The sequence below is a fragment of the Rana temporaria genome, chromosome 9 (genome assembly GCF_905171775.1).
Source record: "Rana temporaria chromosome 9, aRanTem1.1, whole genome shotgun sequence".
In the NCBI taxonomy this organism is placed as follows: domain Eukaryota; kingdom Metazoa; phylum Chordata; class Amphibia; order Anura; family Ranidae; genus Rana; species Rana temporaria.
In genome coordinates, this window is record NC_053497.1 from 125,704,135 (window position 1) to 125,721,414 (window position 17,280).

Sequence of the window (17,280 nt, forward strand, 5' to 3'; positions counted from 1 at the left end):
TGTCACCTCTCAGTGCCCACCAATGCCACTTCTCAGTGCCCACCAGTGCCGCCTATCAGTGCCCCCAGTGCCGCCTATCAGTGCCCATCAGTGCAGCCTCATCAGTGTACATCAATGAAGGAGAAAAATTACCCGTTTGCAAAATTTTATAACAAAATATAAAACGGTTTTGTATTTTTTTTTTTTATTCTGTCCTCTAAAACCTTAGAGGTGATCAAATAACACCAAAAGAAAGCTCTATTTGTGGGAAAAAATAATAACATTTTAATTTGGGTACAGTGTTGTATGACAGCGCAATTGTCGTTCAAAGAGTGAGAGTGTTGAAAGCTGAAAATTTGGTCTGGGCAGGAGGGGGGTTTAAGTGTCCAGTAAGCAACTGGTTAAAGGAGACTTATACAAAAAAAAATATTAGTTACCACTACTATTCCTTTATATTGGCTTTTGACATTTACAAATGCAGCAATTTAGAATTTAAAAAACAAATACTGCATTTTATATACAATTATATAGATCGGACTAAAATGAGGGACAAATGAGGAGAAAAGGGGGACAGAGGGACATTGTTTCCAATCAAGGACATTCCCTTTAAATCAGGGACAGTTGGAAGCTATAGGTTTATGTGACGTAATCCAGAGACGGCCACAAATGTGTTAAACTTTATACATCTGACAGAATAGGCAGCAAATAAAGAGCATATTGCTGTTTTCTCAAATAAAGTTATTACAAAAAACAAAAAGGTATCATTTAAGATTCTCAAGGAGCACATTCATGGAGGAAAGAGTGTCGGGAAGATCCAGCTCCAGAAGAGGGACAGTTCCCTAGAAAATGGGGGGACAATGCTGAGAACACTGCTATGGCTGGGGGTAGGAACTTTTGTGCGGGGGAACCTTATGAAACGGGCGCGGGGAAGGAAATCTCAGCCGGACCCATGGCAGAAATGGAGGGCTCGGCTACTGTGACTCTCCCCAGGGGCAAGAAGCCCATGGTGTGTGTGGAATACCCGGGGCTGGTGCAGAATGTGGACAAGATGCTGCTCACCCTGGGCGGGGAGGAAGGCGTGTCCCGGGTGAGGGAAGTTATTTACTGCTGCACCGCGATTGTGTGCTGGATATCTGCAGAGCACATACATTATATACTGTATATCTATACTACGGGGCATGTCTGTGCAGGTTCAGCCTGAAAAACTGTATATGGTGAAGTGTCTTTTGTATAGAACATGGAAGGGTTAGATTTTTATGCTGTATATGTATCATTCAGATTTCCTTTTACTTCCTGTCTTGTCCACACAACAGGAAGTGGGGGTGAATCCCCTATTAGTTGTCACCAGCCCAGCCAGGTGTCCCCATTGGAAGATTTTCCCTCCCCTCCTGTTTTGGTGACAACTGTAATATGTTAGATCTCCCCTCCCTTTCTAATAACCCTCTCCATGTGTGATCTCCCACAGAGATTCTGATCCTTATCTACCTTGCTTGCTTATATGTCAACGGCTGTCAGGCTTCCATGGTTTCTAAATCTTTGCCCCACAGCAAGCATGCAGCCAGCAATGTCAGAATTCCTGATCTGTGGGCTCCTTTTGGGTCCTAGAAACAGAACTTATTGGTGTAGATGGGCAGAGAGAGCGTGATCCGTAACTAGTTTTGGACGGGCCGTAGTCATGCAGCAGGCAGTCAGTGCACTTATTACATTGTGCCAAGCCCCTGTCATTAGAGGAGAGCATCGGCTAAGGGTACAGAGCTGATTGGAGCGGCTCTGTGCCATATAATGGACAATCACAGCCATCACCAGTGTAGTACATTGGGGAGTCCTTCCTCTCAACATAGAGGAGGGGAGGAAGGCGGATTTATGGAACGAATCCATTCATGAAAAAGGAACTAAAGGCAGTAATACTTGCCTGTATTTCAACTGTCACCCACAAAGGGTCAGGCATCTTCCAGGTGCTGGCTTTAAACCATTTTGATTGGCCGGTGTAGGATGACATCATAGTAATGGAAAAAATATTGCGCTCGCCGCTCATTCAAAAAGGTAACCAGCAGCAACTAAACCGTGTTCTATTACACCAAAACCAGATATAGAAGCAAAACAGCTGTTGTTTTGCTTCTAGGATGACATCATGCATGCGCAGGAGTCCTGGCACAGACGCTAAGGGTTAAAGTGTTTTGTGTTACACATGACATTTAGCCATTGCACAAAATGCATTTTTTTCTTCAAAGGAGCTCTCTCCTACTAATAATGGAAGACTTTTACTTGGCTTCAAGGGGGGGGGGGGAGCATTCAGAGCCATTTTATTTTTCAACTACTAACACACCAGCATATTCATTTCCAAAAAATGGTGATTTATGGGGTATCTACTTTCTAAAAAAATTGGATATTTTTGGGGTTGTTTGTTTTGTCCTTTCATTTCATTGTCTAGAAGCCCTGTCAGGTTTTTATTACTGCTCTCACAGAAGAGATAATATCACCCTCTCTGTTTGTCCCGGAGACCATTGGCATCAGGCCAGAAAGTGAAGTAGAGGGAAAATCTTCCAGGGGGGAGGGGCAGCTTTACCAGTGACTGCTATCTAAGGGGTAGTTTACTTTGCTCTGGAGAGGTTTCCTCTCGCTTTCTCCTGCCTCCTCCCCCACCTCTCCTGGGGTTTTTGTTATTCTCTACTCCATACAACACAAATGCCGCATACACACAGTCGTTTTTTGTGATGAAAAAAAAACGTCATTTTTAAAAACGTCATTTAAAATGACCGTGTGTGGGGAAAACTTAGTTTTATGTCTTCTGAAAAACGACAACATTTTTTTTTCGAACATGCTTCAATTTTTTATGTCGTTTTTCAAAACATTATTTTTTGTGTCATAAAAAATTATCGTGTATGGGCTAAAACGACGTTTAAAACAACGTTTTTAAACCTGCGCATGCTCAGAAGCAAGTTATGACGCGAGCTTGAACGGAACAGAGTGCCGTCGTACGTGCTGAATGTAACCGCGCTTTGCTAGAGCATTTTGAAAAAACGATGGTGTGTAGGCAACGTCGTTTTTTTTTCATGCAAAAAAATGACCGTGTGTACGCGGCATCAGCCTAGTACACAAGATGAAATTGTCTGACGAACGATCGCTCGTTTCTTTTTTTTGGATGCTAGTTTCCATACCGAAAATAAATGGGTTACTAAAGACGAAAATTCTCGTACGACAGAATATAAATTTGGAAGTGATGTAATGTGTTGTATTGTAATGTATTTGTATTTTCAGATGAAAATCATGCAATCTGGTATTGTACGAGAATTTTTATTTTCGCTTTTGTCCCTTCGGAGAATTTTGGATGGCGGCAGTGTGCCAACGATCAAATTATTGTGCACTCTCTTCGAAAGCGGTATTTTTTGTACGATATTCTGATCGTGTGTATGGGGCTTTAGGGGGAGGTTTAGACCCCTTTCACACTGGGGCAGTTTTCAGGCGCTGGAAGTAGCCTCTGCAAAGCACCTGAAAACCGCCTCCCATTTATTCCATTGTGTCTTTTCACCCTGGGGCGGTGCACTTGTGGGACGTTAATAAATATCCTGCAAGCAGCATCTTTGGGGCCGGTTGGGAGCGCTGTATTTAGCGCTTCCAAAACTCCCTGCTTATTGCAATGAATGGACAGGGCTTCAAAAGCGCTGAAAAACAGGCGTTTTTACCCTTTATTTTGGGTTAAAGCCACCCCCTATCGGCCTAAAAGTGCCGCAAATGCGCTAAAGCAGCACTTTATCGCGAACGGCCGAGGCTGGCAGTGTGAAGTGTCTTACTAAGGCCTCGTTCACACGAGGCAGATCTGTTGCCACGGAGTCCACCAGCTCAGCAGGAGATCTCTCCGTTGATCGCTGAGCTGATGGCAGGTCCCTCTCTGCTCAATGAGCGGAGAGGGGCTTGTCGAGCACCGCTGCTTGCTCTGGAGAGATTGGACAAAAACGGACAGCATGTCCGTTTTTATCAGATCTCCCCCTATCTGATCCGCCAGGACGGATGGCGAACGTATCAGCATACGTCTGATTTTTGCGGATCGGACCGGATCGGATTTTAGCAGACATGGTCACACTGACATCCATCGCTCCATAGACTTGCATGGAACGCTCGTTCAGGTCCGCTGAAAAAACAGGCAGACCTGAACGTCTGCTCGTGTGTAATGGGCCTAAAGCCGGAGCACTCAGAATCTGGTGCAGCAGTGCATGGTAGTTTAATCAGATTTTGACTTCAGCTTGTTCAGTTAAAGGATAAGTTCAGCTTTCATAACATGTTAAATGTTACACCCATATTCAGGGTGGAACATGTAACGAGTTCCAGCTCCTGCCGCCTCTTCCCTCTCACCCCCTGCATTGTGACAGCAGACAGGGGATCTCCTTCCCACACCCACTGTCACAATTTAAAGGATAAGTTCACCCTTTGGAACACGTTGCATGTTCCACCCATATTTAGGATAGAACATGTAACAGGTTCCAGCAGCTGCAGCCTCTACCCCCCAATGCCATTGAGAGTGGGCAGGCAACTTTTCCAGGTGCCAACTGTCACTGTTTGAAAGAAAACCTTTGCTTTGTGGCTATCGGCTTGTAGTTTCAATAAACTGCCACAGTGCTGTTGAGCGCTCTGGTAGTTCATTGTCTCTTATGCCCTGTACACACGATCGGTCCATCCGATGAAAACGGACTGATGGATTTTTTCATCAGTTATCCGATGAAGCTGACTGATGATCAGTCATGCCTACACACCATCGGTTAAAAAAACGATTGTGTCAGAACGCGGTCACGTAAACCACGTACAACGGCACTATAAAGGGGAAGTTCAAATCCAATGGCAGCCACCCTTGGGGCTGCTTTAGCTGATTTTGTGTTAGTAAAAGATGTTTTGCGCTTTTCTGTCTGTTACAACGTGATGAATGTGCTATCTCCATAACGAACGCTAGTTTTACCAGAACGAGAGCTCCCGTCCCCTAATTTAGTCTGAGCATGCGTGGATTGTTAACCGATGGACATGCCTACAGACGATCGTTTTTTTCCTATCGGTTAGTTAACCATCAGATAATTTTAAAACAAGTTCCTAGTTTTTTAACCGATGGGGCCCACACACAATCGGTTAGTCTGATGAAAACGGTCCATCAGACTGTTTTCATCAGACAAATCGATCGTGTGTACACGGCATTACTGTCAGTGTATGTCTGCCTGTCCATATGAGGTACGAGCAGACAGATAAACTGACAAGTCTGCAGGAGTCCTGGATGGCACCCACAATCTGCTGATTGCGGGTGCAATGCTTTCCAGGCTCTGAGTTAAACAAAAATGCACGTTTTCTTACCTGCAAAAAGATGTGCATTTATTTTTTTATAAATGGTGAACCTCTTTTAAAAAAACCTTTATTGCTTCAGTGACACTAGGCTCCATTCACACCTATGCAGTTTGATTTTGAGTGTTTCTGCTGTGATTTTTGATTTTTTTTTTTTTTTTCTCCAAAAAAAATAAAAATATAAATTAATTTGTTGTTGGGCAGATTAAAAATTCACAACATGCTTTTTTGCAGCTTCTCTATGCAAGTTTGATGAACCAAAAAGCCCCGTTTTGCATTTAAAAAGAAGTCCCTGACCATTTCCAAAAATGCAGAGGCAAAAAAAATGCATTGATGTGAACGTATGCCAAAAGCATGAAAAGCACTATGATGTGAATGGAGCCTTAGGGCCAGATTCTTAAAAGGTTTACGACGGCGCAAAGCCATTTGCGCCGTCGTAAGTCCTAATCTGGCCCGGCGTATCTATGCGACTGATTCTTAGAATCAGTTACGCATAGATATCCCTTAGATCTGACAGGCGTAAGTCTCTTACGCTGTCAGATCTTAAATACAATTTTTTTTCCCGCCACTAGGTGTCGCCTCGTTGTTTTCCCCGTCGTCTATGCAAATTAGCTATTTACGCCGATTCCCGAACGTACGTGCGGACGACGCAGTGAATTTACGACGTTTCCGTAAGCGTAAACTTGCCCCTGCTATAAGAGGGGCAAGTTTACGAAGGTCCGTCGTATGCCGTGTTAAGTATGGCGTCGGGTCAGCGTCGTCTTTTTCCGTCGTTTACATCGTTTTCGTAAGTCGTTCGCGAATACGACTTTACGTCAATGACGCTCACGTCGGCGTCATTGACGTTTTCCGTCGTGAGCTGGAGCATGCGCACTGGGCTATTTTTATGCCCGGCGCATGCGCATTTAGATTGTCGCGGGGGCGCGCTTAATTTAAAAACAAGCCGCCCCCTTTGAATTACGCGGCCTTACGCCGGGCCGTTTACACTACACCGCCGCAAATTACGGAGCAAGTGCTTGGAGAATACGGCACTTGCTCCAGTAATTTGCGGCGGCGTAGTGTAAATGGCTTACACTACGCAAACGCCGATTCTATGAGAATCTGGCCCTCTGTACCTACAGTACATTTGTCCATAGGACATTCTTTGGTATTCAAAGTAAACACAGAATCGCTTTATTTGCAAAGTGAAACTAGACTGTCTACATCTTTAATGAATCCGCCTCACTCTGCTTATGTCCTTCCTTTTTTATCACCAATTGTATTTAGAATTTTAGTTTTATGGGTGTTTTCTTGCATTTCTTTCAGGTGTATGCTGATCCTGCGAAAAGGCTTGAGCTGTATTACAGGCCTAAGGACCCTTATTGTCATCCATTGTGTGCCAATCGCTTCCCCACCACCACTATGATCCTACGGGTGAAGATAAAAACTCGGAAAAAAAGGTCAGATGGAATGGAAACTCAAAGCCAAGCTTCAGAGCAAAAGGTTACTATGGAAATCATTGGTGTGGTGGGAACAGTCTATAAATTCCAAGGTACGTATTGTAATTTCTTCACTGAATGCTTTACTAGTCATTTCAATACCAGAATATTTTATACTTTTGGATAGAGTATGTTGACTGTCATGGAGATTTCTCTTTACTTCTTGTCCTGTAGACACAACAGGAATTCTGAGAAAATGTCTCCAAAGTGGGGTAAATTCCCTTCTAGGCAGTTGCCACCGGCACGGGTACCCCCATTGGAAGATTTCAATTCTGTTCCTGTTCTGGTGACAACTCAAATCATTGGATTTACCTTTTTCAGCTCTTGTGGCAATGGTTACAAGGAGAAAGAGAGAAGGTAAATCTTTTCTGTGGGACTCCCAGGCAGCGTGTAAAACCTAACATTCATCATCCTGTCCTGCACTGTCCTCAGACTCCGTATAGATGGGTATGCAGCCAATGATGGTACTTTATAAAAGCCAAAAGGGTTGCTCATTTTTCCATATTCTATCAAAAACATAACTGAAGCATTCAGGGCTTTTTATACACTTTAAAAGCAGAACTACCTGAAAAAGTGTTTCACAGTGATGGGTCTGATTTCTGACTGGATGTTTAGCCCCGTGTGGGATTCTTGTGGGGAGATTTCCTCCTACTCCTGTTTTACTGAGCCTTAGCTCTTCTACCTTAGTTATTTTATCCCAGATTAAAGTGCAGCTTTAGTCATAGTCAGAAAATGAAGTCCTGCTGGATCATGTCAAGCTGGCCACTTTTGAAACATTATGGTCTCATGCCCACGGGCGTTTTTACAGCCACTTTTATGAGTGTTTTTTTGCAGCTTAAAAACGCCTCTCCGGGCCTCATGCCCACCATGACGTTTTTGAACTGTAAATGGCATAGCCGTTTTTAAGCGGCAAAAAAAAAAACAGGACCAGCTGTAAAGACAGCAGACGCCGGCAAAAGGTGTTAAATGCCTCATACAGCGTTTCTTTCTCTATTTAAAATCAGTTGTTTCCTATGGGAGCCCATTGATTTGAATAGAGGTCGCACCAGAAGTCGGATTAAGATGATCTGACTTGCGGGACGACTCGTGTGCTGAGAATCTTGAAGGAGAACCCAGCAAAAATTGTAAAAAAAATGTTTGCGTGAGGCCCCCCCCTTAGGACAATACCAGACCCTTTGGTCTGGTATGGGTCTTAAGGGGAACCCCCCACACCAAAAAAAATTGCCGTGGGGGTTCACCCAGGATCCATACCAGACCCATATCTGAGCACGTAACCCGACAGGTCAAGAAAAGGGGGGGGGGGACGAGCATACCAAGCCACATACCCTAAACATGGGTGGGGTGGGGTTGGTGCTTTGGGGCAGGGGAGGCACTGCGCCCCCCACTTCAAAGCACCTTGTCCCCGTGTTGATGAGGACAAGGGCCTCTTCCCGAAAACCCTGGCCATTGGTTGTCGGGGTCTGTGGGCAGGGGGCTAATTGAAATCTGGGAGCCCCCTTTAATAAGGGGGGCACCAGATCCCGGCTCATCACCCTATGTGAATGAGTATGGGGTACATCGTATCCCTACCCATTTACCTGGGGGGGGGGGGAAGTGTCAATAAAAAAAAAAAACACACTAGACAGACAAAAACCTGTCTAGTGTGTTTTTTTATTGACACTTTATTCCCCCAGGTGAATGGGTAGGGGTATGTACCCCATACTCATTCACATAGGGTGGGGGCTGGGATCTGGTGGCCCCAAAGCACCAACACCCCCCCCCCCATGTTGAGGGCATGTGGCTTGGTATGGTCTAGGGGGGTTCCTCTTCAAGATTCTCAGCACACGAGTCGCCCTGCGACTGATTCGACTTCCTTAGGGAACCATTGATTTTGAATGGAGAAAGAAAAACACGGCTGAAAGCTAGCGCGGCGAAACGTGCATTGAATTCAATGCCAAAAACGCGGAAATAAACGTTGCTTTTTTCCTGGCGTCTGTACTAGCTTTACATCCCGTTTTTTTAAAACCTCCGTGGGCATGTAGTCTTATAAGTACCCGTTTAACATCCAGTAATACGGTCTCGCCCTACTCTGCACATGCTCAGTTGCTTTCCATTTTTGGCATTGTGCTGAAAATCGGGGCCACTAAAGGCCAATCTGCTTACAATTTTTAAAGGGGTTGTAAAGGTTTGTTTTTTTATTTTCTAAATAGGTTCCTTTTAAGATAGTGCATTGTGGGTTCACTAAACAATTCCTTTGATTTTCCTTCTAAATGTTTTTTTCTTTGTCCGAATTTCTCACTTCCTGTTCCTCCTCAATAAGCTGTTCTGGCTAACCACCGAAGGAAAAGGTAAGTGAACCAAAAATACACTATCTTAAAGGAATCTTTATTTTGAAAATAAAAAACAAACCTTTACAACCTCTTTAAAAAGTTACTGCTGCTCAGGGGCTCTGGGCTTTGGCAAAATGGCAGCCTCCGGCAAGAAGAAACAGGAGCAATTCTGGAGGCAATTTACAGCACACTCATTTTGGTAGCATAATTATTAAAGCGGATGTGCCACTAAAAAAAAATATTAAAAGCCAGCAGCTACAAATACTGCAGCTGCTGATTTTTAATATTAGGACACTTACCTGTCCTGGAGTCCAGCGCCGTCCGCAGCAGAGGACGAACGATCGCTCGTCTCTCTGCTGCTCCCCCCGCCATCCTCAGTGAGGCAACCAGGAAGTGAAGCGCTCCGGCTTCACTACCTGGTTCCCTATGGCGCATGCGCGAGTTGCGCTGCGCCGCTGATTGGCTCCCGCTGTGTACTGGGAGCCGAGTGTTCCCAGAGCACAACGGGAGGTGACGTCATGCCGGGAGAAAACCTGAAGCTGTGTGGCCGGAAGTGCCTGCAAATACCTGTCTTTAGACAGGTATCTGCACCCCCCTCCCCCCTGAAAGGTGTCAAATGTGACACCGGAGGGGGGGAGGGTTCCGATCAGCGTGAGTTCCACTTTAGGGTGGAGCTCCGCTTTAATGTGGAATGTATGTTCTTTGCTAAAGAACATTATTTGTTATCAAGTTTGTTATGGGTAAAGTTCTGCTTTAATTTCCATATTTTTTCCTCTTTCCAGGCATGTCGGATTTCCAGTATTTGGCATTTACCCAAAGCCCTGATGGATCCCGGTTTTCTCTGTATGATAAAGTCCTGCTGACAAAGCCTCAGAAAGAAGAATTCTTCCATCAGGACCTGCCCCTATATATCCCACCGCCTATTTTTTCTCGATTGGATAACCCGGTGGATTATTTCTACAGACCAAACATCAACCACAGGTAGGCGTCAATTTCTAGTTGGCTTCTTTGTATTTTCCATTTCTGTAACTCTGATTCAATGCTGGTATTCATGATCTGAAAGCCTGACTCCTACCAAAATATTTTCTAATGCCCCGTACACACGATCACTTTTCGGCATGAAAAAAGGTAATTTTTTATCATAAAAAAAAAATAATTTTTTCCAACTTCATCATTTAAAATGATGTTGCCCACACACCATCGTTTTTGAAAAATGATGAACAAAGCGAAGGCATTCTAAAGGGGAAGTTCTATTTGCCTTGAGGCTGCTTTTAGCTGGTTACTTGTTAGTAAAAGACGATTCGTGCTTTTTTGTCTGTTACAGCGTGATGAATGTGCTTACTCCATTATGAATGGTAGTTTTACCTCCCGTCTCATAACTTGCTTCTGGGCATGTGCGGGTTTAAAACGTTGTTTTTGCCCACACACGATCATTTTTTACAACACGAAAAATGACATTTTTCAAAAATTACATAAAAAATTTAAGCATGTTCGAATTTTTTTTTTGTCAATTTTCAGAAGACGGAAAACGATGTGAAGCCTACACACGATCATTTTAAATGACGTTTTTAAAAATGTCAATTTATTTCATGACAAAAAGTGATGGTGTGTACGGGGCATAAGTTATATGTAAAGTGGGGAAGGCTTTGTTCACCTATAATCATGCTTGTAGTAGGCCAGTCTCCAGGCTTAAGCAATGAGGGTGGCTGTCCAGGGCTATATAAATACTTACTAAAAAATTTGCTATTTGCACTGGATTTCTGATATTGACATTATTTGTGATACAAATGAATTGCTTTGTTGCATGCCGCTAGGTACAAAATTAGCATTCGGAAAAATATTTGTATGCAACACATGCCTTCTATGAAGTATCTGGAACCATGTACATAAGAAAGTGTTCTCAAAAGCAGAGAGGGAGAGATCAAAAAGTGTTCTATCATTCTATAAAACAAGGCATCTTTGGTATCCCTTTGGTAGCCTGGTTCACACCTATGTGTTTTTCAGTAACATGGTTTCCTATGGGTCACGTTCACATCTATCTGTTTTCAGCAGGTGCATTTTTTTTTGGAAAGGGTCAGGGTCTTTTAGCCCGCAGCAGGTTGCATTTTTAGTTCCATAGACTTTAATGGAAATGCTGCAGAAACTTATCAGTGTTTGCATTTTTGCGTTTGTGCTGGTTTTTCCTGCATGACAAAAGATACCTCCCAAAAGGCATTAAAAACGCATGTGCAAAAAACGCAAAGTGCACCGGGAAAACGCATCAGCTGCAGCCTGTACAGGATATGAAAAACAAACACAGATACTGACCTAGGTGGATCTAGCATTGGACCAATGCTTCATCTGTCCCCTGGTGCCTCTAAAACTGAGTGATCAAAGACCACTAATCACTCAGCTCTGGGTCTTTAGTGAGCAGTTACTATCAGTCGCCGGCTCTCTACTCTGCCTCTGGAGTGCTGGGCTGTGGGAGGGGCTGGCTCAGGCTTACGGCAGCATGCTGAGAGGCTGAGCCAACTGCTGGTCCAGGCATCTGGGTGGATCCCAACACTAAATTTGGGATCTTTTCAGAGTCTGGACTGGTTGAGTGATGTCAGCTGACCGTGGGCTTTAGACTGCTATCATCTGAATATGGGTCAGAGGAGTGCAGAACTAATTCCCCGTACACACGATCGGGATAAACTCTGACTGATTTTTTTCTGACGGAATTCCGTTCAAGCTGTCTTGCATACACACTGTCACTCCCAATTCCGACCGTCCAAAACACGGTGACGTACAACACTACGACGAGCCGAGAAAAATGAAGTTCATTGCTTCCGAGCATGCGTTGACTTGATTCTGAGCATGCGTGTTTTTTCTCCATCGGAGTTCCCCACAGACGATCGGAATTTTCTATAGAAATTTTTTTCATTAGAAAAAGATAACATGTTCTCTTTCTAAGTTGTCAGAATTTCTGATGGAAAAAATCAGATGGGGCACACACACGGTCGGCACTAATGCCTTGTACACACAATGGGAATTTCCGATGAAAAAAAAAAAGTCAGACGGAATTTTTTCATCGGAAATTCCCATTGTGTGTACAAGGCATTAGTGCACTCCTGTGATCCCCCAGCAGAAGTAGGGCCAAAAGCGGTTTGGCCCTACTTCTTTTTAATTGTCAAAGTTGCTTATTATGTGATTGTGAGCTTTTTTAGAAAGGATAATGGGATACCTAGTGGCTTCTTTACTAGAACTCTGTATGCAGAGAGTCATGTGTCAGCAAATAGGTGCATCAGGAAAGAAAAAGGAAATTTCAACTGTTGATGGTTCCAGTACATCTCTCAATGGACAACAAAAGAAAGGACAGAACTGTTTCATTATTTTTATTCCGAATTTCAATGAAAGAATGAACATATAATGTAGTGCACAAAAAACAATTTGGTTACATTGGCAATTATGTACAATAACATTGTAATGATAGAATAGGTGGACTGTAATGCCCCGTACACACGATCCGAATATCGTACGAAAAATGTCGTCCGAGGAAGAATCATACGATAATCGGATCGTTGGTACAGAGCTTTCGAGAGCCGATCATGACAGTTCATCCGATATTAGTTTATCGGACATGCACAAACATTTTTCTCGTACGGTACCAGATGGTACGATTTTTCATTTAGTCAGTACAGTTATTGTCTGAAAATACAATACAAATACATTACAACACATCACTTCCGATATTTTTTAAAAAAAATTTCTGTCCTACGAGAATTTTTGTGACTTTAATAACCTATTTAATTTCTACTTGCGACTATTGAGCAAAAAAGTCGTACGATCTGTCTTACGATATTCGGATCGTGTGTACGGGGGAATTGGTCAAAGCAACTTTAAAGTGGAGTTCCACCCAAAAGTGGAACTTCGCTCATCTGATTTCTCCCCCCTCCAGTGCCACAATTGGCGGAAAATACTCCAAAAATCGCACTCATGGCACTTTTAGAGTTCATAAAACCAAGGATTTGAGATGAAAAATATTATGTAATAAAAAGGTCCATTTATTGTAGATAAACTCCAGATATATCTATAAACAGTCCGTATGATATATAAAACAGTTTAAAATACTGGCTCCACAAACATCTATCATAAAGCTCAAGAGGTTAAAGCTCTCCCAATTCCAGAGAACAATCCCTCTGGTGGAAGTAACTGTTACAGTACCTTTACAGGCAGATGGTAAGGTAGCAGTGATGGGGAGATGGCGGTAGGCTTTGCCTAAGGATCCTATCTCCAAGCATTCCACGTGGCTGTAGAGTACCCAAGGGGAGGGAACATCAGGGGTCTTCCGAGGAATAAACCGATCGGGGCCACGACCCGGCTCGATCTGAAGAGAGGCGTGCAGCCGCTCGTTCCGTTAGTCGGGGGATGGCGTCACGCGTCACCGCTGGGTCTGGAAGGAGGCGTACAGCCGCTCGTTCCGTCCGTCGGGTGGAACGAGCAGACCAGACCCTGCGGTGACGTGTGACGCCATCCCCGATGGGCGGAACGAGCGGCTGCACGCCTCTCTTCAGATCGAGCCGGGTCGTGGCCCCGATCGGTTTATTCCTCGGAAGACCCCGATGTTCCCTCCCCTTGGGTACTCTACAGCCGCGTGGAATGCTTGGAGATAGGCTTTGCCTAAGGATCCTACCGCCATCTCCCCATCACTGCTACCTTACCATCTGCCTGTAAAGGTACTGTAACAGTTACTTCCATCAGAGGGATTGTTCTCTGGAATTGGGAGAGCTTTAACCTCTTGAGCTTTATGATAGATGTTTGTGGAGCCAGTATTTTAAACTGTTTTATATATCATACGGACTGTTTATAGATATATCTGGAGTTTATCTACAATAAATGGACCTTTTTATTACATAATATTTTTCATCTCAAATCCTTGGTTTTATGAACTCTAGAAGTGCCATGAGTGCGATTTTTGGAGTATTTTTTGTTGTATTGGTACTTCTAGGTACCATTATTTTCGCAGCTCTGGTTCATCTTTTCAACACCTAATCTATGAACTAATTAAGTAATTACTTTTACAAGGAACTTTGTTATCCCTGTTTTAGCGCCTGTGCATTTGTTGTGTTTTTATGACAATTGGTGGAAGAGGCAGGCCCAGGACAGTAAGGTTAGGAAATGAGCTGGGCTTTATTGTACTTCAGCTTCTAATGCACACTGTGAGAAACTTGTGTGTGTGCTGTGAAATCACAGCAATTGCAGTTCAGGAGAGGAGCCCGTACAACTATAAGGCCCCATACACACGACCGAGTTTCTCGGCAGAATTCAGCCAGAAACTCGGTTGGAGCTGCATTCTGCCGAGAAACTCGGTCGTGTGTACACTTTTCAGCGAGGAAGCCGACGAGGAACTCGTCGAGCCGAATAGAGAACATGTTCTCTATTTCCTCGTTGTTCAATGAGGAAAGTCGGCCCGCCGAGATCTCGGCGGCTTCAACACTGAACTCGACGAGGAACTCGATGTGTTTGGCACGTCGCGTTCCTCGGACGTGTGTACGGGGCCTGCGACTTTAGGGAAGGTTGGAGTTCAGCCTCAAACATACTTTCATTTTATAGTTTCCAGTAAAGTGGAACGCCGGGCAAAACGTTAAGTTTTGGATAGCGCAAGAAAGTGTTTGAAGTTCTTTCAGGTTTTAGTTGCTGTCTTTATCTGTACTGTGCAGATTACATCTGATTTCTGAGCAGTAAATAGGAACAAAATGTCCCCAAGTAGGAAGAATGTGACGGAGGTTCCAGTCCTTTCCACAGCTAGGAGAGGGTTTGACTGGAGTTCCTCTTCTGATCATAGGCAGTTTATATAATTTACAGACTTCATTGAACTAATATGTGATCATGGAAGGTTCAGTTGTGGGTGTTGACCCTTGCTTTCCTTTATGAATCAGTCAAGGTGAGAAGGTAGGAAAAAGTTGCGTGCCCCCTGCATTTTTTTTGGAGGGCAGCCATATTTGTTTTACTACTAATAGGATAAAACTGTCTATGCAGCTGAAGTTTTCCCACCATTACCCGCCACTGTGGCAGAAGCATTGCCCTTATCTGTTACTGTGTACCACTGCCAAGGATCGTGTCCTTGTGCGTCATTTATTGTCCTTATGGAACAAAATGGAGTTAATACATTGTGAGAATTCTACAACCAGCTTAAAGGGGTTGTAAAGGTTCATTTTTTATTTTCTAAATAGATTCCTTTAAGCTAGTGCATTGTTGGTTCACTTACCGTTTCCTTCCATTTCACTTCTAAATGTTTTTTTTTTCTTTGTTTTCTTTGACTGAATTTCTCATTTCTTGTTCCTCCTCAGTAAGCTGTTCTGGCTGACTAACCACCGCTCGGATGATGGTGGCAAGTTTACTGAGGAGAAAAAGGAAGTGAGAAATTTAGACAAAGAAAAAATTTTTTTAGAAGGGAAATCAAAGGAAAAGGTAAGTGAACCAACAATGCACAAGCTTAAAGGAACCTATTTGGAATAAAAAAAAAAACCTTTACAACCCCTTTAACAGGAAGATCATAAAGTGATCCTAGATCTGATGACATGCTTTCTTGAATAGGTAGAGACTATATGGGATTGATTTACTAAAACTGGAGAGTGCAAAATCTGGTGCAGCTCTGCATAGAAACCAATCGGCTTCCAGTTTTTTGTTGTCAAAGCTTAAAGTGGTTGTAAACCCTTTACAACCACTTTATGCTACAGGTAAGCCTATGACAAGGCTTACCTGTAGCTACCCAGGATATCTCCTAGACCTGCATGGTTTAGGAGATATCCCCTGTCGCCTGCATGTGCTGATGTCATCGGCACTGGGGCAAACTGAAGCAATGGCATGTATGTGCCATTGCTTTAGTGACTGTGCCGTTGCCGGCGGCTCCCGCCCGCATGCACGGGAGTGGCGTCATTGCGGCTCCAGCCAATCGCAGCGCTGGATCCGCGATACCTGGGAGAGATGTCTCTGCCGGAGGAGGGGATGAGGACCTCTGTGGGGGCTTCGATGTAAGGTAAGTAATTCATAATGAACTCGTATGTTATGCATGCGATCCAATTTCAGCCATACAAACACAGCAATGCGGTGCAAATCACATGTGATGTCTGGCATCACACTAGTGTGAACCGGCACTTTGCTCTGGATTGAGACAAGTACATACTATAGAGGGATATGCTTTGCTTATATTTAATGTCTGAGGTTTACAATGGAACAAGCTGCAAGCAGATTGGCTACCATGCACAGCTGCATCAGATTGTGCACTGTCCATTTTTAGTAAATCAACCCCTATTAGGGTCCGGCTTTACTTCTCAATATCAGTGTGTTCCTGCCTTGTTCCTCAAGTATCCTTAAAAATCCATGTTTTGGGAATTTCCCTTGGATTGTAAGTCACCACAAGCAGGTGGTCCCTCTTGTATTGAATTGTATTGCAACTGTACTGTGATGCGCTGCGCAAACTGATGGCTCAGTATGATAATAAAATAGCCTTCATGAATACCAAGCCATGAACATTGATTAAAAACAAGGTTGTGCAAGGTTAAAGGGGTTGTAAAGGTTCGTTTTTTATTTTCTAAATAGGTTCCTTTAACCACTTCCATACCAGGTACTTACGCAGCTTCCCGCCCAAGCCAATTTTCAGCTTTCAGCACTGTCGCACTTTGAATGGCAATTGCGCGGTCATGCTACACTGTACCCAAACAAAATTGGCGTCCTTTTTTCCCCACAAATAGAGCTTTCTTTTGGTGGTATTTGATCACCTCTGCGATTTTTTTTTTTGCGCAACAACTAAAAAAAAGGCTGTAAATTTGGAAAAAAAATTACGTTTTTATTTTTTTCTGTTAATTTTTTTGTAAATACGTTTTCTCTTTCAATTACGGGCACTGATATGGCGGCACTAATGGGCACCGATGAGATGGCACTGATGGACATCGATGAGGTAGTACTGACGGGCACAGATGAGGTGGCACTGATTGGCGGCGCTGGTATGCGGCACTGATGGGCACACATAGGCGGCACTGATGGGCACACATAGGCGGCACTGATGGGCACACATAGGCGGCACTGATGGGCACGCATAGGCGGCACTGATGGGCACTCATGGGCGGCACTGGGCACTCATAGGCGGCACAGATGGGCACTCATGGGCGGCACTGATGGATACTTATGGGTGGCACAGATGGGCACTGATAGGTGGGCACTGGGCATGGATG

At 43.9% G+C, this 17,280-nt stretch overlaps 1 protein-coding gene across 1 annotated transcript in view; it reads left to right on the forward strand.

Annotated features, from left to right (window-relative positions):
* The first annotated feature begins 893 nt into the window (after window positions 1–893).
* GTF3C5 (general transcription factor IIIC subunit 5) overlaps window positions 894–17,280 on the forward strand; it is a 53,060-nt gene continuing 36,673 nt past the window's right edge. Inside the window, exons 1-3 of the mRNA XM_040324438.1 lie at window positions 894–1,066; window positions 6,604–6,829; window positions 9,868–10,066. Of these exons, the coding sequence (XP_040180372.1) occupies window positions 929–1,066; window positions 6,604–6,829; window positions 9,868–10,066 (563 nt within the window). The 5' untranslated portion in view covers window positions 894–928. The remainder of the gene's footprint in view (window positions 1,067–6,603; window positions 6,830–9,867; window positions 10,067–17,280) is intronic.